At 50.3% G+C, this 22,599-nt stretch overlaps 2 protein-coding genes across 2 annotated transcripts in view; one reads left to right on the top strand and one right to left on the bottom strand.

The window, feature by feature from the left end:
- UBE2Q1 (ubiquitin conjugating enzyme E2 Q1) lies at nt 1-10,509 on the top strand. The gene is made up of 13 exons (XM_030936259.1): nt 1-484; nt 2,725-2,829; nt 3,160-3,264; nt 3,909-3,959; nt 5,902-6,042; nt 6,258-6,342; nt 6,614-6,674; nt 6,896-6,986; nt 7,102-7,160; nt 7,262-7,310; nt 7,586-7,681; nt 8,074-8,140; nt 8,611-10,509. Exons 1-13 carry the CDS (start codon nt 158-160, stop codon nt 8,640-8,642), a joined length of 1,269 nt encoding a protein of 422 aa, XP_030792119.1. The 5' UTR covers nt 1-157; the 3' UTR covers nt 8,643-10,509.
- Nucleotides 10,510-10,927: 418 nt separating this feature from the next.
- The window catches only part of TDRD10 (tudor domain containing 10), a 53,142-nt gene continuing 41,470 nt past the window's right edge, over nt 10,928-22,599 (bottom strand). Inside the window, exons 7-13 of the mRNA XM_030937206.1 lie at nt 17,183-17,225; nt 16,098-16,188; nt 14,832-14,979; nt 14,426-14,571; nt 13,993-14,147; nt 11,595-11,665; nt 10,928-11,398 (exon numbers count right to left, since the gene is read on the bottom strand). Coding sequence (XP_030793066.1) covers nt 11,366-11,398; nt 11,595-11,665; nt 13,993-14,147; nt 14,426-14,571; nt 14,832-14,979; nt 16,098-16,188; nt 17,183-17,225 — 687 coding nt within the window. The 3' untranslated portion in view covers nt 10,928-11,365. The remainder of the gene's footprint in view (nt 11,399-11,594; nt 11,666-13,992; nt 14,148-14,425; nt 14,572-14,831; nt 14,980-16,097; nt 16,189-17,182; nt 17,226-22,599) is intronic.

Raw genomic sequence — 22,599 nt, forward strand, 5'->3', positions numbered from 1 at the left:
GGAGGGGGGGGGGGCCTGTCCCGGAGGTGGCGGCGGCGCCATCTTGGCGAAGGGGGGATCAGGAAGTGCGGACCGCGGCGGCGGCGGCGGCGGCGGAGCCCGGAGCGGAGGCCGGAGGCTCCCGGCCCGCCGGCCCCGGAGCGGAGCGGAGCGGAGGATGCAGCAGCCGCAGCCGCAGGGGCAGCAGCAGCCGGGGCCGGGGCAGCAGCTGGGGGGCCAGGGGGCGGCGCCGGGGGCCGGGGGCGGCCCAGGGGGGGGCCCGGGGCCGGGGCCCTGCCTGAGGCGAGAGCTGAAGCTGCTCGAGTCCATCTTCCACCGCGGCCACGAGCGCTTCCGCATTGCCAGCGCCTGCCTGGACGAGCTGAGCTGCGAGTTCCTGCTGGCTGGGGCCGGAGGGGCCGGGGCGGGGGCCGCGCCCGGACCGCATCTCCCTCCACGGGGGTCGGTGCCTGGGGATCCTGTCCGCATCCACTGCAACATCACGGTGAGGACCCCCTCTCGTGCCCCTCTGTGGGGGCCCCTTGTCAGGGACCCAGGATCACTCCATCCAGCTTTTTGCTCTTGAAGGACCTGGGAGGCCGAAGCCCCTCTCAGGGCTCAGCTCTTTCTCTCCAGGTTACATTTGTTTCTGTTGCTAGAGGTTATGCGGCGCACCCAGAATCTCTACCATTGACCCCGATAGTGAGGGACACCCTGACATATGGCGCTTAGACTACCCGTTTTCACGAAGCCACCCACCATCCCAAGGTTCACGATTTTGGCTCTTTTTGGCTACTCCACAACTTTACCTTGCTACCTAGGAATGCGCCTTTCTTCCCCTTACTCTTATTTCAAAATAGTAGGCCTCGGCACTGATCCCAGCTGCAAAGACCTGGCCTGAAACCCTCTGCACATTTCAGTGATGCCCTCTTCTCAGTAGTACCTCTGACTTAGGAGGTTGCCACCTGTGGGATCCCCGCCTAGGCATCCCTCAGGCAGCCCCTCTTGCTCTCTCAACTTCACCAAGTGATAGTTAGCAGTTCGTTGACTCCTCTTCCTTCTCTCCTTTTAATTCTTTCTGGTGTAACCTCTAACTCTCCTCTTTTTGCCTCAGCTGGTAGCAGTTCTGCCACTCCCCTCCCTGTTCCCTGTGGATATGTCCATTTGCCCTGGGTTGTTGCTTTTCCTGGTAATGATAGTGATGTGATGTGCCAGCGCTACCCCCATTTATTCTAGGCAGTAACAGTTCCATTTCTCCCCTGTGAGCGTCATTCCATCCTAGGCATACACCTTACATGTCTCCTGCCTGATCTACCCTCAGACATCCCTTGAATAGAGAATTGGCTTCTGCTAATTTGGGAATGTCTGGTACTGCATGGTATAGCACTTACATTGGTTGGTGTTACCTGCTGTGATGGTATTCTCTCTACCGGAGCAGTAGCTGAAATGCTAGCAGACAGTACTTCATCCAAGCAGGCAGACCTAATCGGAGTAGCCTGGGGAAAGGCAGAGTTGTGAATTCTCTGCTACTTGGAGAACTGAATTCAACTTACATGGTGTTTTCTGTCCGTTTTCTCAATCAGACCAGGTTAAGGTTTGGTGAGGTAAAGCCTCAGTTTGGATTGATTGGTGCCCCACCAAAACTCATGTGTCCCATTTCTCTTTCATTTCGTTTCTCTTTTCCTGCTAGAAACTTAAAATTGAAGGACTAGGAGTGGCTCAGTCAAGTGAAGACTTGGGCATCTTTGATAATTATTTTGCCTTCAGCATTGGGGATTAGAGTCATGACAATGCTAAGATACCCAGTGGAGGTGGATAAGGTTTCCCTGGCTTGTGTGGGAACCTCAAGAGTTAATTTTGTTTCTGAATTAAGCTTCTAATTCCTTAAGGGTAGGTTTGCCCCCATCCAGCTGCTCTTTCTGTTGCCAGCGGCCATTTACTGCTTTTGTCCCTGGCAGGAAGTTAAATTTAGGGGGTCCTGAGCCAGACTCCCCATGGCTATAAAGGATACTTGGCCTAAACTAGCCCCCTTGGTTTGGGCAGAGGGGGAGTCTGGTCAGGCTGCATTTGGCACCGTGGCTCAGGAATGCTGGGAATGTCAGTAGCGTAGGCTTTCTCCCAGCCTGCCATGTGGAGCCCTACAGCCCACGCCTGGACTGAGAAGGTGGCAGGTTCCCAAGAGAGAGGTGGGGAGAATTGGTCTTTGAGGGGCTCTTCTGGGAGCGGTGTGAGTAGATTCTTGCCAGTACCCTTTGACTCTTGGGTTCTGGAGATACAGTCTAGTTTTTATGCTTTCCTACAGAACTCTGCTTTTTTCACTTCAGTGCCATGGTGATGAGGTGATCCCTTCCTCAGCCCATTCTGGAGTCTGAAAAGCAAGCTTGGAGGACTCTGTTCTGGGTCCAGGGAGAACTTGAAGTCTAGAACTTGTATAGGCAGTGCAGGAGATGAGGAATCCCCCTTCGCTGTTAGCCAAGTTTGGCTGTGCTAGGTTTCCTGGTTTGTACTCTCGAGGAAAGAAAGAAAAGGTTCCAGTCTGCTTCTTGGAAAGGGTCATCCCAGGGACTGTTTTTCTTATTGTGAAGCTGCTTGGTTAGATGCTGACCTGCGTTGGGCTTTTATGTGTGTGTAGGGGGTGGGGGTGGGAAGAAAAGGGGCTAGAAGTCTTGGGGGGAAGAGGACAGGCAAAATTTGGGTTTTCCCAGTCACCCAATTTGATTGCTCTTGTTGCTCTTTTCCCTTCAGGAGTCATATCCTGCTGTGCCCCCCATCTGGTCGGTGGAGTCCGATGACCCTAACTTGGCTGCTGTCTTGGAGAGGCTGGTGGACATAAAGAAAGGGAATACTCTGGTGAGGGGGCCACAGGGTAGGGGTGCATTTTGTTCCTATGAGGCCCATGCCACAAAAGCATCCTGTGAAAGGGATCCTGAAAAGTAGACGGTACACAGCTCAACATTTAGGGTACAATCTCTCAGGGGAGTTGCTTACCGAATCCAGAGGGAGTCCCTGCACCGGCCCCGGGATTGGTCCATCAGGAGACTCATTCCCACCGCCACATGGCCCATAAGGCTTAGAAAACTAGGTATTGGTGTGGGGCCCGAACTAAGAGCTCATCCATGCACTTGTCCAGATTGGAGTAGGAAAGGAGTATTTGATATCTCTGTGCTCCCCTACCTGTAGCTATTGCAGCATCTGAAGAGGATCATCTCCGACCTGTGTAAACTCTATAACCTCCCTCAGCATCCAGATGTGGAGATGCTGGATCAACCCTTGCCAGCAGAGCAGGTGAGAAGCTGAGGAGCCTCGGGCCCTATTGTGCAGAGTTGCCCCACAGAGTACTCAGTAAATAATTGAGACAAATCTGCAGTAGTTTTCCTCCATCCCCACCAGCTCCCAAAAGCATACATGTCTTATGACTCTCACCCTCGTTCTTCTCCAGATGGGAATCTTCTCTTGCTAAATGGGGCACTGGTAGCTTCATCTCTCATATCGAAACTCACTCTCACGGGCAGCATCCCAAATGTTGAAAGGTAGCAGGGAATTTTTACCATTATCTTAGCAATAACAGTTGGTGGCCACTGGGGACCCAGGCCCCTTAGTGAGAACCAAGAATGCAATATCAGTCTAAAGAAGATCAAGTAAAGGAGGGGTTCTTAGGAAAATTAAACTGAGATTTATGAGGTGGGTGACAGAGAGAGCCATTTTGCTTTTCTTTTATTCTTTGGCAGTGATAGGCGAAAAATAATGGGCTGGTAGCAAAGCCATTCCCTGGGCTGTTGCTTCCACTCAGATCTGGCTGGTGGAGAGACTGGCAACATTACAGGCAGGCACACAGCTTCCAGACCTGTGGACTCAGGGGAGTAGGTTGGAGGCTGCATTGTAGCAAGCCACTGGGGCTCTGATCTCCGTCTTTCCCCTCCCCGCTGCAGTGCACACAGGAAGACGTGTCTTCAGAAGATGAAGATGAGGAGATGCCTGAGGTAGGCTTGCCCCCTGAGGTGGCATTGGCTGGAAGCTCTTTCAGTCAGCAGCATTGATCACCCATATCCAGAACTCCAGTCTGGAATTGGAGAGAGAAAAACACCAAAGGAATTGATCAGCCATATCCAGAACTCCAGTCTAGAACTGGAGAGAGAAAAATATGAAAGAATAAAGACAGATTTACTGACCCGGAGGAATAGCCAGTGTAGTAGAGGAGACAGGGCACCCATATCCAACCACTGAAGACAGGTGCAATGTGGTTCAAACCAAATACTGGGTAAGTTAATTTCAAATGACTTTGGAGTCCAACAAACCTGTGTTTGTATCCTAGCTATCCTAATTGAGGAATTTTATGTAATCTCACTAAGCTACAGTTTTTTTTTTTTTTTTTTTTTGAGGCAGTCTCGCTTTGTTGCCCAGGCTGCAGTGCAGTGGTGTGATCTGCACTCACTGCAAGCTCCACCTCCCGGGTTCACACCATTCTCCTGCCTCAGCCTCCCTAGTAGCTGGGACTACAGGCGCCCGCCACCACACCCGGCTAATTTTTTGTATTTTTAGCAGAGACAGGATTTCACCGTGTTAGCCAGGATGGCCTTGATCTCCTGACCTTGTGATCCGCCCACCTCGGCCTCCCAAAGTGCTGTGATTACAGGCGTGAGCCACCGTGCCCGGCCTAGTTGTCTTACTTACAAAGTAGGATTATAATACCTACTGCATATGGTTGTCTTGAGATTAAATGAGGTGTTATATATAAAATACTTCAGACGATATATAAGTGCTAAACTATCTATCTGATATATTCTCTAAAAACATACTTGTACAGGATATAAAATCATGGTTAGGAATTTGAGATTTAGAGCTAGACAGAACTTGACTGAATCTGAGCTCTGCTAAGAGTTCTGTGACTAGGCACGATAAGCAACCTCACTAGACTCAGCTTCCGCATCTGTAAAATGGATAATGATAGAATAATGAGTGGTGGTGGTAAGAATGAAATGAGCTAGTATGTGTAGCACCTAGGACAGAACCTGGCATGTAATAAACACTCAGTACACGTTACCTGCTGATGTAATAATTAGGTATGTCCTGCCAGAAATGGGGAGATCACTCTGATTACTTTTATTTCCTAACATTAGGTTAATATCCCAGATTCTATAACCCTGCAAGGTTCTTGAGACTGGCAAAGGGCTGATGACATGAAATTTACTCCTCCCAGACAGTGGACAGCCCTCTGGGCCACACTCCCAACATCTGGCTGAGGGGCTGAACCCTATCTAGGGTCTCCTCCTTCCCTATGCTCAGTGGGCTAGCTGCTTACTCACTTAGAGCAGGATGAATAAGGGGCTAATTCTGTTCTTGACCTCTTCCATGTATCTCTCTGGACATCCTTTCTCATTTCCATCTGGCAGTGGGTGCCTCCGCATACCTGCTTCATGCCCTCCATTTGTAGTGAGGAGAGGAGATTTAATGATCTGGGTTGCTCTTTCAGGCTTGGGGCCCTGAGAACTCCCGGGTGCAATAGTCACCTGGTGAAACATGAGCTTTGAGTCACAGGGTCAGGCCCAAGTCATTTCTGCTAGGAATTAGGGAAGAGTTTCTGCTGCCAAGGGAGTTTCAGGAACAGTTGGAGTAGGGTCAGTCCAGGGAACAAGAGGGCTAAGTTCCTGCCTCGGTCTCAGCTGCAGCTCTGCTCGCTTCCTAAGTCTTTGCTGTAGCTTGAGAGCTGAAGAAGACATTTGCCTTAATCCTTTAGACTATGGGGGGAATGGGGCTGGAAGTTGTTCTAAAAATGGGAAGCGTGTTGTGTTAATAAGACTTGCTAGATGGACTGCTGCACCTTAACTTTTGGCTCTTCGCCAAATGGGACTGGGAAGGTGGTGGTCATTCTCTAACCTGTGTTGGTTTTTTTTCCTTTTCACTCTCACCCCACACCTCCCCCAGGACACAGAAGACTTAGATCACTATGAAATGAAAGAGGAAGAGCCAGCTGAGGGCAAGAAATCTGAAGATGATGGCATTGGAAAAGAAAACTTGGCCATCCTAGAGAAAATTAAAAAGAACCAGAGGCAAGATTACTTAAATGTACGTGCCTTCTAGAGAGAGGCTGGTGAAGGGGTTGGTGGGAAATGGCTGGGAAGTAGTAGGCCATCGCACCTCAGTATGGAGAGCAGACTCCTTTTTTGGGGTGTGCCTAATCCTTCCTTAAATCCTGGGCAAGCTGCCAGACTGCCCCTAAGGTCTAACGTGTGTTTACAAACCACACGACCAAGGAATGTTCGTGTCATCGTCCCTCACAGGGTGCAGTGTCTGGCTCGGTGCAGGCCACTGACCGGCTGATGAAGGAGCTCAGGGATATATACCGATCACAGAGTTTCAAAGGCGGTGAGTTTGCCCCAGAGAGGGGCCTGCACAGGAGTCACCCATAAAGAAGGGTATGGTGGCAAGGGGCCCAAGAGGTTCTGGGGTCCAGGACTGCTTATGAACTTTTCAGGCCAAGAATGGAGCTCCTCAAGCCAGTGGCTTGGTTGCATGTCCATCTGTGGTGAACCTACAGCTGTTGATCTTTTTCTCTCAGTCTGGGAAAGGGGTCTGCATTAGAATCCACTCACCACCTGGACCATCCTACTAACACCTATCTTTTCCCTCCTTCCAGGAAACTATGCAGTCGAACTCGTGAATGACAGTCTGTATGATTGGAATGTCAAACTCCTCAAGTGAGTGGGGACTCTGGGATTGGAGAGGAAGTTGAGGAGGAGTATGAGTGGGGCTACTGTGGTGGGATCTCCAGGGCAGCCCCATCCAGCATTTTCGTTCAGGGTCCCGGAGTGGGTGTGGGCAGTGGTTTGGTGGTCTGCTGCCAGCCAGGGCAGGGGAGCCCTTATGAAGCTCCCTGAGCTGGAACCAGGCATCTGAGCCTAGGCTTGTTGCTTCTTAGAGTTGACCAGGACAGCGCTTTGCACAACGATCTCCAGATCCTCAAAGAGAAAGAAGGAGCCGACTTCATCCTACTTAACTTTTCCTTTAAAGTAAGGCTTTTCCTTTCCAGTGTCTCCCTCTGGCCTAGGCTGCCCCGCCTGCCTGACAGTCCTGTGGAGGATGCTGGCCTCCCTCCCCTGATTGTCATCTCTCTGTCTCTCTCAGGATAACTTTCCCTTTGACCCACCATTTGTCAGGGTTGTGTCTCCAGTCCTCTCTGGAGGGTGAGTGGCTGGCATGCAGAAGAGGGCATCTCCTCTGGCAGAGGGCGGGGAAGAGACTTGGAGCTTTTGTCAGGCACGGCTGACTAACCTTTCTCATGCAGGTATGTTCTGGGCGGAGGGGCCATCTGCATGGAACTTCTCACCAAACAGGTGAGCCTGCCTCTCCTTGGCCAGGCCAGCCTGGCAGGGGATTGGCTGAGCTTTACAGCATAAACCTCTGCAGGCTGGATGATAGGCATGATGTGGCCCTTTCATTCTGCTGGGCTGGGTCTGCACCCACTGACCCAGAAAGACAGGTGGTGGCAGTGCTGGGGGCAAAGGGCAAGAGCCCTCCTATAGACACAGCTGATTGCCCAGAGGACAAGCATGAGGCTTCTCTGGAAGCTCCATCCGGACCTGCTTGCCTTGTCCCTCCCTCCACCCAGGGCTGGAGCAGTGCCTACTCCATAGAGTCAGTGATCATGCAGATCAGTGCCACACTGGTGAAGGGGAAAGCACGAGTGCAGTTTGGAGCCAACAAAGTAAGGATCCTGGCCCTGGGGCCGGTGGGGCTGGGTGGAGCCAAGTACACTTGGGGCCACTAGCAGGCCAAGGCTGCCTTCTTTAGAGGAATGAGCATAAGGCCTCTGGACTGGTGGCACTGGATGAGAGGGCCTAGGGTCCCCACAGTGGAACAACTGTGCCTTGGCCCCTAGGGGCACTCCTAGGACTTTTGGGAGGGTGCCGGTCTAGAGAAGGAAGACTATGGGATTATGCCCCCAAGGGACCTCCCAGGTGGAGGGTACTTAGTATTTTACTAGACCACAGTGCTGGGAGCTGGGACTCCGGGGTCTCTGGGTGACAGCCTGCAGAAGGTGAGGGGCAGTAAGGCCACAGCTGGCCATGGCCTGATCTGGTGGCTTCCTCCTCCCAGTCTCAATACAGTCTGACAAGAGCACAGCAGTCCTACAAGTCCTTGGTGCAGATCCACGAAAAAAACGGTGAGGCTGGAGCCAGGACTCAGGAGATTCGGACACTTGCCACGCCCAGGTTTTCACTTCCAGCCACAGAGCAAGAACCCCTTCTGGGTTTCTGATATTCAACCACCAGTTAACACAGCACCTGCCCCAGTTCTCCCAGGAGGGACTGGCGGTGGCTAACGTTCACAACCTCTTCCAGAAACACACCAAAATGATCATATTACCGATAAACTTGGTGCTACCCACTTCTTGACCACCTTTTGAAACAGCTAATCTAACTCCCCCGTCATCTCAGGTTGGGCACATCATTCCCCTTTCTCACTCATCTCCAGGTATGCAGGCTCTCAGCTTCCCATACACCTCTCCAAACACAGCATAGCCCTCCCCAGCATCCTCTTACCTCTGACACTGGAGACATCGTCAGGGATTGGGGCAGGACAGGGAGGGTGGGCCTGAACCTCCACCTCACTGACTGTTCCATTTCTTTGCAGGCTGGTACACACCCCCAAAGGAAGACGGCTAACCCTGGAGTATCACCCTTCCTCCCTCCCCAGGCACCACTGGACCAATTACCTTTGAATGCTGTATTTGGATCTCACGCTGCCTCTGTGGTTCCCTCCCTCATTTTTCCTGGACGTGATAGCTCTGCCTATTGCAGGACAATGATGGCTATTCTAAACGCTAAGGAAAAAAAAAACAAACACAGAACTGTTTCAAGTACTCAAGACTGACTTACAGACCAACCAACCACCTTGCTGGAACCCTTGCTAGCAGGCATTCTTATAAAAGAAACTTTCGAGCCTCCTTATATTGCTGGAAACTCAGCTGTGCTCCAGACTAGAGCCTCCTTACCTATGCTATGGATTTTTAATTTATTTTCTCTTATTTCATGTACACTGCTTTTTTTGGTTACAGTGTATGATGGATGTGTATGAAAAAAATGTATCTTTGGGAAAACAATTACAGTTTGTTAATTTGAAGATGGTGGTCTTGACTCATCTTTATTTTTATTCGCACATCCCACCCCATCCCCTGAACTACTTGGGAGGTGGGGAGGGGTACGAGTCCACTGTTGCTTTGGTAGAGATGAGAGGCTGCGTTTTGCTGCTAAAGCAAGAGAAACATGGAGCTGAAGCACGCACCTGGTCTGCCCCTAGATTTCTCCTCAAGGCCTCTGGAGCAACCAGCACTTGCCCCCTTGGAATGCAGAGCCTGGCCTGCCAAACTACAATGTGGTAGGCTGAAACGATGGTGTTAATTCTTAGGACTACTTTTCTAGTCACAGATGTTTTCAAATTTCTGGGAAAAAGAAAATGAGGCTCAAGAGGCTGCTTCGTAGAATTCCTTTTGAATGAATTGAGTGGGGATGGGGACACAGTCTCCAAGTGTGTATGTGGTCTTTTCTGATCTCAGCTGTGTGGCTGCAACTCTTCACTGTTCACTGGTTCCTCTCCTGGAAAGTGGCTTCTAACCAGCACTGGATGGTGATCATTGGTAAGCTCTGCTCACCTTCCTTTCTTGCTTCATTTGGCTTTATCAAAAAGAACAGGTGTAGCTCTGAAGTTGTTTGGCTTGGGAAATTATGGATTCTTTCAAGCCACTCCCCCTAGGTGGGTCCTACTAGAAAGGGTTAGCATTTTAAGCGGGGGTTGTTCTATACACCTGTGTCCTTATCCCAGGCTCAGGAACATCCAGGAAGGGAAGGTGAGGTGGGGATCTGTACTGAGATGGAACTGTCAGTGCTGTGTTGTATGTACTTGCTGTTGTAAAAGTTTGGGCATGACTTTGCATCTAGCGGGTGCTGCCTGTATCGCTTTGTCTATAAGCTTGCTCTGGGACTGAGACAGCCTCTTAGGACCTACGATGCCAGCAGCTCTCACAAAGATTGAAATGACAGAGGCCAAGGATGGCCAAGTAAAGACCCAAGTCTCAGAAAACCCAGACTTGGGACAGCTGCCTGGGAACTGTAGGATGCTAGAGCAGTTCTGTAATGCTTTGAGACACGGCAATTTTCATATTGGCCATTCTTTCCCCTCCCCCACCCCTTTTCTTTTGAGGGACTTTTAATGTTTGCTGCTTTAGGTGGATGGGGAGTCCACCAGTCCCACTCAATGCTGCTCTAACCCTACCCACACCCACATAATTAGGGGTGCTAATAAAACATGCTGAGGTTGAGATAAAGACGGGACATAAGGGGAAAATTCATTCCATAGAGCTGAAATCTGGTTTTCAAGGCCTCTGTGGCTTTCTTCTGAACTTACTACCAGCCCTGGCTGGAATGTAGATTGTGTTTTTAGTAATGTGTACTGTGAGCTGTCTTCTGTATAATGTATTTTGTAATGTATTTTTCTCATCTACCAAAGGATGAAACAAATAAAATTATTTAAATAGTTTGGCTCTAATAAAATTATTTGAAGAAACAGTGGGGTTCACGTTCACTTGACATAGAGGGAAATGCCTGCTCCTGTGAGTTGCATAACACCAACTCTAGGAGAATCCTCCATTTTTCTTGCCAAACCCAGCACTCCCTTTTATGACCTTAAGTTTAGGGTTCTAATAAAGTACAAAGTATAAAAAAGAATCAAGGCCATATCATCATGAAACAATTTTCTTCTCTCCACTTAGAAGGCAAGAAGAAATGAAACTAACTCTTACCCTACACCTCAAGCATGTATCTATATCCCAGGCAGGGTTTGCATGGCCCAGAGCCCACACTGGCAGGCTCTAATCTCACTGCAGCAGTTTTAGAGGGCAGGGCAGGGCAGGGCAGTGGAAGGGTGGCTGGAAAGAAGTATCAATCACTCCAAACTCAGGAAACATGCCAACATTTATTTGCTCATCGATTAAATATTCTCTACCTATTCTACATTGAATGCCAGGAAAACTAGCAGAGGGCTTCTCCATTATCCAGAATCTGTTAGGACCACTTATATCGTGCTCTGGGGTACAAAGAAGAGACACAAGAAAGACCATCCCAGCTGCCTCAGGCTTTCAACCTAATGGTAGTTTCCTATGTTTGGTTCAAATGTTCATGCCAAGTTGGGGACTGAAGACACATGACAAATGAGACTTCACTCTCTTTTGGGAGGGAAGTTGGGAGTAAAAGCAAAATGAAAATCAATCCTGGGCACAGTCTGGCTTTTTTCACCTCCCAGGCCTCAAGGGTGAAAGGGGTACGAGAAGGCAGGGCAGGTGGCCTCTGGATCCGTGGCAAACAGGAGAGGGAACATGCTGAGGGGAGCCCCATTATTTAGACTCTTCAAACTTTAGGATGTGCGACTGGAAGAGAAAGACAAAGCCTTGGTGGGAAGGAAGGCCCACCCCAGCCAGTTCACCCAACCCCTCAGATAACCAATTCATTTGATCTAAGAATGCCAGGTAAATACTGTATCCAGGCCTAGGCTGCAGCCTGCTGCAGAGACCCCAAGGGCAGGAGTGGAGGGAGAATAGCCAAGTTAGAAGCAGGGGCAGTTACCTCTGAGTTCAAAGCACCAGTGATTTTCCCTTTGAGGATTCGATGAACAACCTCATATGAACTCAAAATGTCTGCAAAACAAGACACAACAACAAAACCTCGGTGGCATGGGGTTGGGCCGGAGGAGCAAAGCGGGGAAGCAAAAGGCGGGGGCTGCAGGGAAAGTGCTCTGGCCGCCAACCAGCTCCAACCAGCAAGTCTCTGCTAGTTCCTGCTAAATCCCTGCTGCCAGGATCAAATGAGATGATAAATGCTGAAAAGGTAGCATAGGGGGAGGGCAAAATAACAGCAGATAAAGGGAGGAGGCACTTGTTAAAATAATTACAGGGATCTGGGATTTTTAATGAGAAATTCTACTGGGGACAGAAAATCATGTTCATTGAACTCTGTTCTGAGAGTTTCGGCTGGAGAGAGGAAGGTTAAAAGTGGAGAGGTTTTCACCATGAGAAGCAGGCACTCTTACATGCTGGAACCAGGCAGGCAGCTCATCAAGAACCCACCTTTCCCCAGGATGTTGTCCCTCACGCAACTCCCACCATCCCACCACAGGCCCCAAACTCTGGGACTCTTTGTATGCATGAAACTGAATCACTAAGAGTCAGACCTAGGTTTCATCCCCAGCTATGCCATTTTCTTGCTATTAAGTACAAGTTCATTTCACTTTTCTGAGCCGTATTTTCCTCATCCATAAAGGGAAGAAAACTGACACTTGTCTGACTTATCTCTGGGTTGGGGATTCTGGCCCTTCTGACAGGCTGGGATCTGCACTTGGAGACAGGAAGCTCCTCTTCCCTGATGCCTGACTGTTCCCAGGCTGGGCAGCAGGGACCCTCTTCATGCAATGACCCAAGACAACCTCTGGGTGGTGCTCCCTGCCCACTGGGCACAAGCCCCACCAGCCTCCCAGGAAGCCTTGGCCCTGCACAATTGGGAGATGCCTTTCCATCTTTAAAAATATATATATATTTCGGCCGGGAGTGGTGGCTCGCACCTCTAATCCCAGGACTTTGGGAGGCCGAGGCAGACAGATCAAGAGGTCAGGAGTTCGAGACCAGCATGACCAACACCGTGAAACTCCGTCATTATTAAAAACAGAAAAATTGGCCAGGCGTGGTGGTGCATGCCTGTAATCCCAGCTATTCAGGAGGCCGAGGCAGGAGGATCACTTGATCCTGGGAGGCGAAGATTGCAGTGAGCCGAGATCACACCACTGCACTCCAGCCTGGGTGACAGACCGAGCCTCCATCTCAAGACTTAGTTCGTCTGAGGGCCAGGCGGCTCACACCTGTAATCCCAGAACTTTGGGAGGCCAAGGCGGACGCATCACGAGGTCACAAGTGCGAGACCAGTCTGGCCAACATAGTGAAACCCCATCTCTACTAAAAATTACAAAAAAAATTAGCCGGGTGTGGTGATGGGCGCCTGTAATCCCAGCTACTCAGGAGGCTGAGGCAGGAGAATTGTGTGAACCTGGGAGACGGAGTTTGCAGTAAGCCAAGATCGTGCCACTGCACTCCAGCCTGGGCGACAGATCGAGACTCCATCTCAAAAAAAAAAAAAAAAAAACAAAAAAAAAAACTTAGTTTGTCTGTAAAATGTTTCCATCTCAGCTAAGCACAGCAGCTCATGGCTATAATCTCAGCACTTTGAGAGGCCAAGGTGGGAGGATCGCTTGAGCCCAGGAGTTTGAGGCTGCAATGAGTTGTGATTATGCCACTGCACTCCAGCATGGGCAACAGAGTGAGACCCTGCCTCTGGAAAAAAAACATTTTTTTAAAATAAAACTTTTCCATCTTACTTCCTGTGTATGTATATGTATGCTTCTTCATCTCCACTTCTCCTGACTGCCCCCTAAAGCATTCTTTCATCCTTTTACATTTCACCTAACTTCGATCTTGAGAAGGGGCCTCTTCATTTCCACCTATGGAGAAACCCACAAGTGTCTGAGGCTAAATGAACCACATTAGGAGAGTGCGGTGCTAAGTGCTGTGCTCTGGCCTCTAGCACTGGTATTCAAGTGCTAATTTTCTTCTACGGCAGAATCCTTTTCCAGTGAAATCTGAAGCAACATGCAAAGTATGTAAAACAGATGAAAGCTGAACAGCTCTGGTGGAGGCAGGGGTGGGAAATCTGCCCTCTTCTCTTCCCTTCCAGAGAACTCAGCCTTTGGGCAGCATCTGAGGTCCCTCTTGGGATCTTGGGCTCCAGACCCCAGGCATGAAAACCAACACTTGAGAGGCAGCTTTGCTGGGGTCAGATGCTGAAAACGGGGGTTGGGTGGAAAGAGAGACTGAAGCACCCTGGCTGCCCACTATGCTGTTTCCTGCTCGGGTCCCAGAAGCAACCATGGCTTCTCCTGTCCCTGAAACCCTCAGTAGGAAGGTAGAAGATGTCTCACCTTTCTCCAGCATGAATGGCTGAGTCAGGGGTGGGATGGTCCAGAAGTCGTCGCTGTCCAGGCTGCGCAGAGACTGCACAGGGATGGTGGCCAACTGTCCAAAATCAATGAACATGACCACAGCCCAGGTGTCCACCCTGTCCAGCACCCAACACCTGGCAGAGGAAAGGAGAAAGACAGAGGAAAATCATTCTGCCTAGTGCCATGCACAGCAGTCTTCAACAAAGCGGATGTGAAAGTGGAGGTGGGAGGGAGGAAGAGCGAGTTTGCTCTGTTTCTCCTCAATCCTTGAGTGAGGAAATAATGATAAAGATGATTTTGAGAGAAGAAGCCACAGGAAAAAAAAAACAGAGCCCAAAGGAAGAGAATGCAAGAAGGGAGCATTTTCCCTGCACACCTCTCCCATAGGCTCTACCCCTGCCCAGGCACACACCTGTTCCAGGCGTGTCCATAATCCCCCAGGTGGTACTCTGCCAGACAGCGAGTCCCACGCTTAACGGCGGAGTCCTCCAGGTAGGGCTGCTGCTCCTCCGCCTGAGCCAGGGTACTAAACAGCGCCTGCATGTTCTGGTGCAGAGCCTGTGGGATGCAAAATGCAATGGCCCCACTGCCTGCACTGCATTACAAATCTGCCTCTGTAGATGTCACCTGTTACATTAGCACTGCGAATCTTTCCCAAAGGAATCAGGTACGAGGTGGGAGAGAACGAGACTGAACCTGGGGATCAGACTGTAGTTACCCTGCATCTCCACCACTGACCAGCCCTGTCACCGTGCCCACCCTAGGGAGGCCACGCAGGAAGGCACAGGAGCCTGAGGGGGCCAACAACCAGTCCATACCTCAGTGATGTGCATGGCCCAGAAAAACGGGGTCTTCGGGATGATACTGGTCACCAGCAGCCCTGCCTCCCCACGGACACTGTGGATGAGCGCCAGCCAGCTCAGGTCTCGGAAGCATTCCCTCAGGAGCAGCACCAGGAAGGACCCTCTGCAGGAAGAGCAAGGAGAGCAAGGAAAGGAACGACTGGACCAACGCCTGTCCTGCAGGAGGCTGAACCGCCTGGGGGATGAGGCCCCTAAGCAGGAAGGCTGCGCCCACCCTCTCCAGGGTGGGAGCCAAAGCCAGTTCCCAAGTAATCCCAGTCCACGGCAGAGGAAAGGAAGGGCCAGTCTGGGGGCGCAGGGGTTGAAGAGTTCAGGAAAAGGAAGCAGCAGAGGGAAACAAAAACACACTGAGAAACTCCGAGAGAGAGAGGTAGACAAAAGTCCTCAATGGGTAGATTTTGGGTCTCCTAAGTGATTTATGAGTCTCTAAATGATGCAGGTGTGGACTGTCCACCATGCAGGATATGCCTTCCATCCCAAAGCTGCTCCTCCCCTGCATTTACGCACATTCCAAATGTCACCCTGCTGCTCCACTCACTTAACCACCTGCCTAAACCACACGTGACAAGTGACAAAAAGCCACAGGCCCTACAGCATTTCAAGTCAAACTGATAATTCTGGCACTCCTGACATTAAGAACAGTATCCACTGTTAAAGCAAAGCAAGGGACATGGTCAGCATGATGATCTCTTGGCATCCAGGGCAGGGGACAGTCACAGGCCTTTGTTGTACGTAAGTGGAAGCTGATTTTATTTATTTATTTATTTTGAGATAGAGTCTCACTCTGTTGCTCAGGCTGAACTGCAGTGGCACAATCTCAGCTCACTGCAACCTTTGCCTCCTGGGTTCAAGCAATTCTTCTGCCTCAGCCTCCCGAGCAGCTGGGACTACAGATGCCCACCACCACGCCCGGCTAATTTTTGTATTTTTAGTAGAGATGGAGTTTCGCCATGTTGGCCAGGCTGGTCTTGAACTCCTGACCTCAAGTGATCCACCCACTTTGGCCTCCCAAAGTGCTGGGATTACAGGCATGAGCCACCGGGCCCAGCTGGGAAGCTGATTTTATAAGTCAGTGTGGGTCACAGCCTTACAGCTTGGATCTGACACACGAGTTCCCGAAAACTATCCCCCACCCCAGTACTATCCCTGTCCCCACTCTCTGTGGGACAGAGATGTCTGTAATCGCCATTTGCCCTGGTAGTCTTTCTATACCTTGCTCACCTCATTTCCAAGGGGACTGCAAAGAAGGCTGCCCTCAGTTTCTCTGTCTCACACAGGTCAACAGGAGCTTTAGGAGCGAGCTGTATAATAGCTAGAAAGCAGAAGACTAAGTCCCGGACGCACCAGAGCTACACCAGAGAGGAATGTGCTCCCCTAACCCGTAAGAGGCCTTCGCCCTGCCCTCAAAGGAAGCATAAAATGGGCCAAGAAGCTGCACCCTCCCAACTCTCAGTCTCTAGATTCTCATCTGGGTGGGAAGGGTCAGTCAGATGATATTCTTTAATTAAGAAAGCATCCTAGGGCTGGGTATGGTGGCTCACACCTGTAATCCCAGCACTTTGGGAGGCTGAGGTAGAAGGATCACTTAAGGCAAGGAGTTTAAGACCAGCCTAGGCAACATAGCAAGACTCCATCTCACAAAAAATTTTAACAATTAGCCAGGCATGGTGATGCACACCTGTAGTCCTAGCTACTGTGGAAGCTGAGAAGGGAGGATGGCTTGAGCCCAGGAGATCGAGGCTGCAGTGAGCTATGACCACGCTACTGCACTATAACCTGGGTGCCAGGCCGGGCGTGGTGGCTCAAGCCTGTAATCCCAGCACTTTGGGAGGCCGAGACGGGCAGATTACGAGGTCAGGAGATCGAGACCATCCTGGCTAACACGGTGAAACCCTGTCTCTACTAAAAAATACAAAAAGCTAGCCGGGCGAGGTGGCTGGCGCCTGTAGTCCCAGCTACTCGGGAGGCTGAGGCAGGAGAATGGCGTAAACCCGGGAGGCGGAGCTTGCAGTGAGCTGAGATCCGGCCACTGCACTCCAGCCCGGGCGACAGCGAGACTCGGTCTCAAAAAAAAAAAAAAAAAAACCTGGGTGACAGAGCCAGACCTTGTCTCAAAGAAAAAATACAAGCAAGCAAGCATCCTAGAGGAACAAAGGGAAAAGGGATATTTCTACACTAAGGGTCATCAGGGGATGGAGCTGGAAGGGAGGCTGCAGAAGGGGGAGCCACCCCAAGTGAGGCTGGAAGAGGTCCATTAGGAGCTGCAAAGCCACATCCTGGAAACAGATGGCAGCGCAGAATCTCACCAGCGGTTTTGCCAAATCCTTCACCAGAAGCCTTCTCCAACACCTGGGGAGAAAAATGAAAGGTCTCACTCAGCCATGGTGGCATTTGTTTTATTGATTTCTATGTTGAATCACTCCAGGTAGACTGGGAGACAGAGCATCGGCAGCCCCTGTTTTGACTCCAACTTTAGAGCAGACTTTTGAGACATCCATCCACTTTCTCCATTCTCATGGCATCCTGAGCCAACCCAAAGAAAAGATGATCAGGAGCAGGGAAGGCAGGGAGCAGGGCTGCTGCTAGGGAGCGCTCATCCGGAGGTACAGTCACAGAATGAGCTGCCCAACAGCCTTCCCTAGACAGGGGCAGAAGGCACCACCGGGACGCTTAGCCTGGTGCCCTGCTGGCACTACCTGCAGGGAGGAAGACAAGAGGAAGCAGTCACACTGATGCAGGGCTCGGTGGGGACAGAAAGGCCTAGGTGCCCTGCCACTCTCCACAGCCCTGCAGCCCCCAACCCACGCTGGTCTCCCTCTCACCACTGTTCTCACCCGAAAAACCCCCAACCCTGGGGGAACCCAAGTATCTGTCCCCCTTCCCACTGCCCTGCATCCAGGTGCTTCCATCCCACTACCACCACCCACCACAGGCCTCAACTTTCCTTCTCTCCAAAGGACCTCATATCCTCTCCTTTCTTCAAAATGCCCACAACCCCTGCCCATTAACTTGCCTCTTCATCAGAGAGCAAACGGGAAGCAATGAGACAGGATGTCCTCTTCTCCCCACCCCGACCACCAGCCCCTCTCCGGCTCCTGCCCTTCCTGCCATCCCTCCCCTGCACACTTGGCTGCATGGACCTGCTCCCTCCTACTCTGGCTCAAGCCCTCACCCTGCAGACCCACCCCGCTGCTCCTCCAGCACTGTCTCCCTCCCGCGTGGGCCTTTTCCACAGCAAACAAGCAGGATCTGACACCCATTTGGAAAGACCCTGACTGACCTCACAGCTCCCCCAATTCCTGCTTCTGTGTTCCTCTCACTGCAACTCCACAGTTTCACGGTCTCTGTGCTGTTTACCTCCATACTCACAAGTCTCCTCTCAGGCTTCCCCAAAATGGCCCTGCACAGGGTCAGCATGAACTGTCACGCTGCCAAATGCAACCGTCACTTCCCTGTTCTGAATCCACCTGCAGTATTCTCTCTGCTCCCTCTTTCCAGAAACGCATCTCTTGGTGTCACATGTATCTGGTTCTCCTTCTCTTTCCCTGGCTGGCCTTCTTAGTTCAACTGCTCAACACTGGCACATCTCAGGACTTGTCCTCTCCCCATCCACCTTCTCTCCAAGGCCATCTCCAGTGCAACGGTTTTAGGTATCAAGAATGTACCGTGCACTCTCAAAGCTGCAGCCCCAGACCTCATCATTCTCTGGAATTCCACTCACATGTGATGTCCACTTGACAGGAGAGTGAAGAGGTACACAGGCTTAGTATGTCTGCATCAGACTCACCCAAGGAGCTGCAATCACAAACAAATAAAGCAGACCCTCCCCAGGCTAGCTTTCTCCATTTGAGTGAACTGCATCTTCTGTTGTTGTTGTTGTTGCAGAGATGGGGTTTCACCATGTTGCCCAAACTGCTCTTGAACTCCTGGGCTCAAGCAATCCACCTGCCTCAGCCTTCCAGAGTGCTGGGATTCCAGGCATGAGCCACTGTGCTCAGCCTACCGCATCACTAACTACAAAGCAGTTCACCCAAGTTCTCTCTCCCAAGCTCCCTACATCAAATTCATCAGCAAGCCAAGCTACCTCCTCCTCCAAAACACACCCGAGCCCATGAACATTTTTCTCCGTGTCCATACCCACCACCCCAGTACTCGCCATCTCTTACCAGAATGACAACGACAGCAAACAGGGAGCTCTGCTGTAGCACCTGCTCCCACAATCCAATCACCTGAGGACTGTGATCTTTTTCAAACAAAAAGCAGATCACATGACATCACTGGTTAAAATCTTCCAACATTTCTCCATCGTGTTTACAAATAAAATCCAAAGTCTTGACCTTGGCTCTCAAGGCTTACCAATGGACGCCCCTTCCCAGTGACCTCTCTGCCTACTCCACTCCCCTTCACCCACCAGGCTCATACCTTGGGCCACTTGCAGGCCTCCCTCTGCCTGGAATGCTCTTAGTCTGGTCTTCCAAGTGGCTGGCTCTGAGCTGGCATTCAGATCTCAGTAGAGATGTCACTACCCCACAAAAGGGGCCTCCCTAAGAACCATCTAAAGAAGTGACCTCTCACTCTTCATCACATCATCATATTTTAGTTCTCCAGCTGCTACTCATTATCTGGTATTTTCTTTTTTATTGTCACTTTTACCACTGGAATGTAAGCATCGCAAGAACAAGAATGACAAGTGTCTTCCAACAATTACTTTGATCATGGAGGTAACACCAGGGCCTAGGATATGCCTGGTGCATATTAAATTAAGCTCTCAGTAAATATGTGCTGAATGAAAGAATCAAATAAGAAATGACTTGGCGGCTAGGTGCTGTGGCTCACACCTCTAATCCCAGCACTTTGGGAGGCCTAGGTGGGCAGATCACATGAGGCCAGGAGTTTGAGATCAGCCTGGCCAACATGGCAAAACCCAATCTCCACTAAAAATACAATTAGCCGGCCATGGTGGCAGGTGCCTGTAATCCCAGCTACTCAGGAGGCTGAGGCAGGAGACTTGCTTGAACCTGGGAGGTGGAGATTGCAGTGAGCCGAGATTGTGCCATTGCACTCCAGCCTGGGTGACAAAGTGAGACTGTCTAAAAAAAAGAAAAAAGAAAAGAGAGACAAGAAAGAAAGAAATGACCTAGGGCAAATTCTTCACTCTCTAAATCTTGGTTTCCTTTTCCACACCAGGAATCCCACCTGCCTTGATATGAGGATTTAGTTGGGCTCAGGACAATGACATGTAGGTACTAAGGTACTAAGTAGGTACTAAGGTAGGTACTAAGAAACAGAAGCAGCACAACACAGCAGTTACAAGTGCATATTCAGGAATTAGCTGTCTAGACCCCAATCCTGGCTGGGAGATTGGCTGCTTAAGTCTGGGTGAGTTACTTGGTGTTCACATCTGCAGAATGGGATAGTTAACAGCACCTACTGCTGTAATTAAATGAGTTCATACAGTAAAACAATTAGACAGTGAGTCCTCAGTGAAAGTTAACTACTGCTATCAGTGAGACCCAAATTGAACCTTTCCTTGCTAAACCAACCACATTCTGCCTCTCTTCTTTACCTATAACAAAGCCAAGCCACGGTGCTAAAAATTGGCCCCCTCTAGGCAAGCACATAAGGTGTCTTTTTATTCAGAATCTCGCTCTGTCACCCAGACTGGAGTGCAGTGGTGTGATCTCGGCTCACTGCAAGCTCTGCCTCCCAGGTTCATACCATTCTCCTGCCTCAGCCTCCCGAGTAGCTGAGACTACAAGTGCCCACCACCATGCCTGGCTAATTTTCTGTATTTTTAGTAGAGATGGGGTTTCACCGTGTTACCCAGGATAGTCTTGATCTCCTGACCTTGTGATCCACCCTCCTTGGCCTCCCAAAGTGCTGGGATTACAGGCGTGAGCCACCATGCCCGGCCTTTCTTAAGGCAGTTCTAAATACCAATCTCACAAACCAATTATCACCAGTAGTTTCAAGCTAAAAATGATTACTAATACAGAAGCATTTTACATCATTTTTGGTCTAATTATTATTCCCTAATGATTTAAGTGATAAATATAACAAGCCCGTTTTGACAGTTTGTAAAATTAAGTTCCAGAGGAAAATCTACATAATTATCATCCAACAGCCACAGCAGGCATGTCACCTAAACACAGACCTCCAATTTCCAGATGTATCTGTAATACAAAAGTGGCCACATGGAAGCCACAGAGATCAAGGCAGCACCTCAATAGCTGCAAGATAAGCTAATTTTAATTAAGTTCCATTGTTGCTACAAGCACGGTCACCCTCATGCCCAGATCAATCAACAGCTGTTAATTATCCCTTTACTTTGTTCTGGGACATTTCTACCAGCTGGTCAAGTGTTCTAAGAGGTGCGCCTGCTCCAGAGTGATGCTGGGGAGTCCGTGCAGTGGGAGAGGAGAAACATGAACACAAAAGTTGGTGGGCAGAAGGCTTGGAGGTGGGACCATCCATTCAGTCTCCTCCACACACCAGGCAGAAGTTCTTGCATACACTCAGCAGGGTACAGCCTCATGACACCCAGAACACAGGCAGCTTCCCAACCTGCAGCCTCCAAGTCTGCTCACTGCCACAACCCTGGGCCAACTCTCTTTAAGTGCTGTCTACCCCTGCCCTGACCTCCACCAACCTGGGGAACTGCACCTGGGAATACCTGAGGAGCCCATCCTGGTGGAAATTTCACATTTGCAGCTTTAACCTCAATTGCTTCCCTTTCATTCTTTAATCACTTGCATTGCTATGTGCCAGACACAAAATGACAAAGATGAAAGACAAAGACCTTTGCATGGGCTCCTCAGGGAGCCCCCATTTAGTCACCCACAAATATAAAACGCCACCACAAAGCTCACGTTCTCCTGGGGGCAGCAGACACTAAATAAATATACAAAGAGGAATAATGTCTTTGGCTGGCAGTAAGAGGGATGAAGAGACACAACTCAGGGACAGGGGATGAACGGTGCCAGGGGTGGGTGCTGTCTCAAGGAAAGTCCTCCTGAGGTGGTGACTGCTCAGTGGAGCCTACAATGAAGGGAGCCGGCAAACCCTATAGACACCTGGGAGAAGAGCCTTCTGGACTAACAATGGTAGGTCCAGAGGCCCTAAGGTGGGGATGCACTTGGCATGTTTGGGGGGTGGCCCCAGGGCTGGTGTGACAATATATTTTCATCTCTTCCCTGGACCGCCAGAAGCAGATCTTCCTGCCTCCATTCTGGCCTCCTCCAGTGGGTTCTAGAAGGTCCCTTTAAAAGTTAAATCTAGGTGCAAGGACAAGTAAATGGTGGCACATGACACAACAGAGTATCACTTAGCAATAAAAAAAGAACTGCTGATGGTGCAACCACATGGATGCATCTCAATAACATTCCGCTGAATGACAGAAGCCAGACACAAAGAAGCACGCACACCCTGATGCCATTTACAGGACACGCTGGAAAAGCTCCATCTCATCGAAAGGATGGTCAACAGCTGAGGGCTGCTGGGGGCCCTGAAGGGGGAATCTTTTGGGCGACTGAAATGTTCTCTATCTTGATTGTGACAGTGGTTACATCCTGCACGCACTGGTCAAAATTCATCAAGCTGTACACTTAAATGGGTTCACTTTAAGTAAATTATACTTCAGTAAGTATACTGAATACTTCAACAAAGTTGATTTTCTAAAACATGTGAATGGGTTCTATCTGGCTATGTCACCCCCTGCTCAAAC

This window comes from Rhinopithecus roxellana, chromosome 8, assembly GCF_007565055.1.
Source record: "Rhinopithecus roxellana isolate Shanxi Qingling chromosome 8, ASM756505v1, whole genome shotgun sequence".
Taxonomy (NCBI): domain Eukaryota; kingdom Metazoa; phylum Chordata; class Mammalia; order Primates; family Cercopithecidae; genus Rhinopithecus; species Rhinopithecus roxellana.

Coding starts and splice junctions, on each gene's coding strand:
- UBE2Q1 (XM_030936259.1), top strand. CDS start 158: ATGCAGCAGCCGCAGCCGCAGGGGCAGCAGCAGCCGGGGCCGGGGCAG. Junction 6,343..6,613: donor ATCACAGAGTTTCAAAGGCG/GTGAGTTTGCCC, acceptor CCCTCCTTCCAG/GAAACTATGCAGTCGAACTC. Junction 6,987..7,101: donor TACTTAACTTTTCCTTTAAA/GTAAGGCTTTTC, acceptor TGTCTCTCTCAG/GATAACTTTCCCTTTGACCC.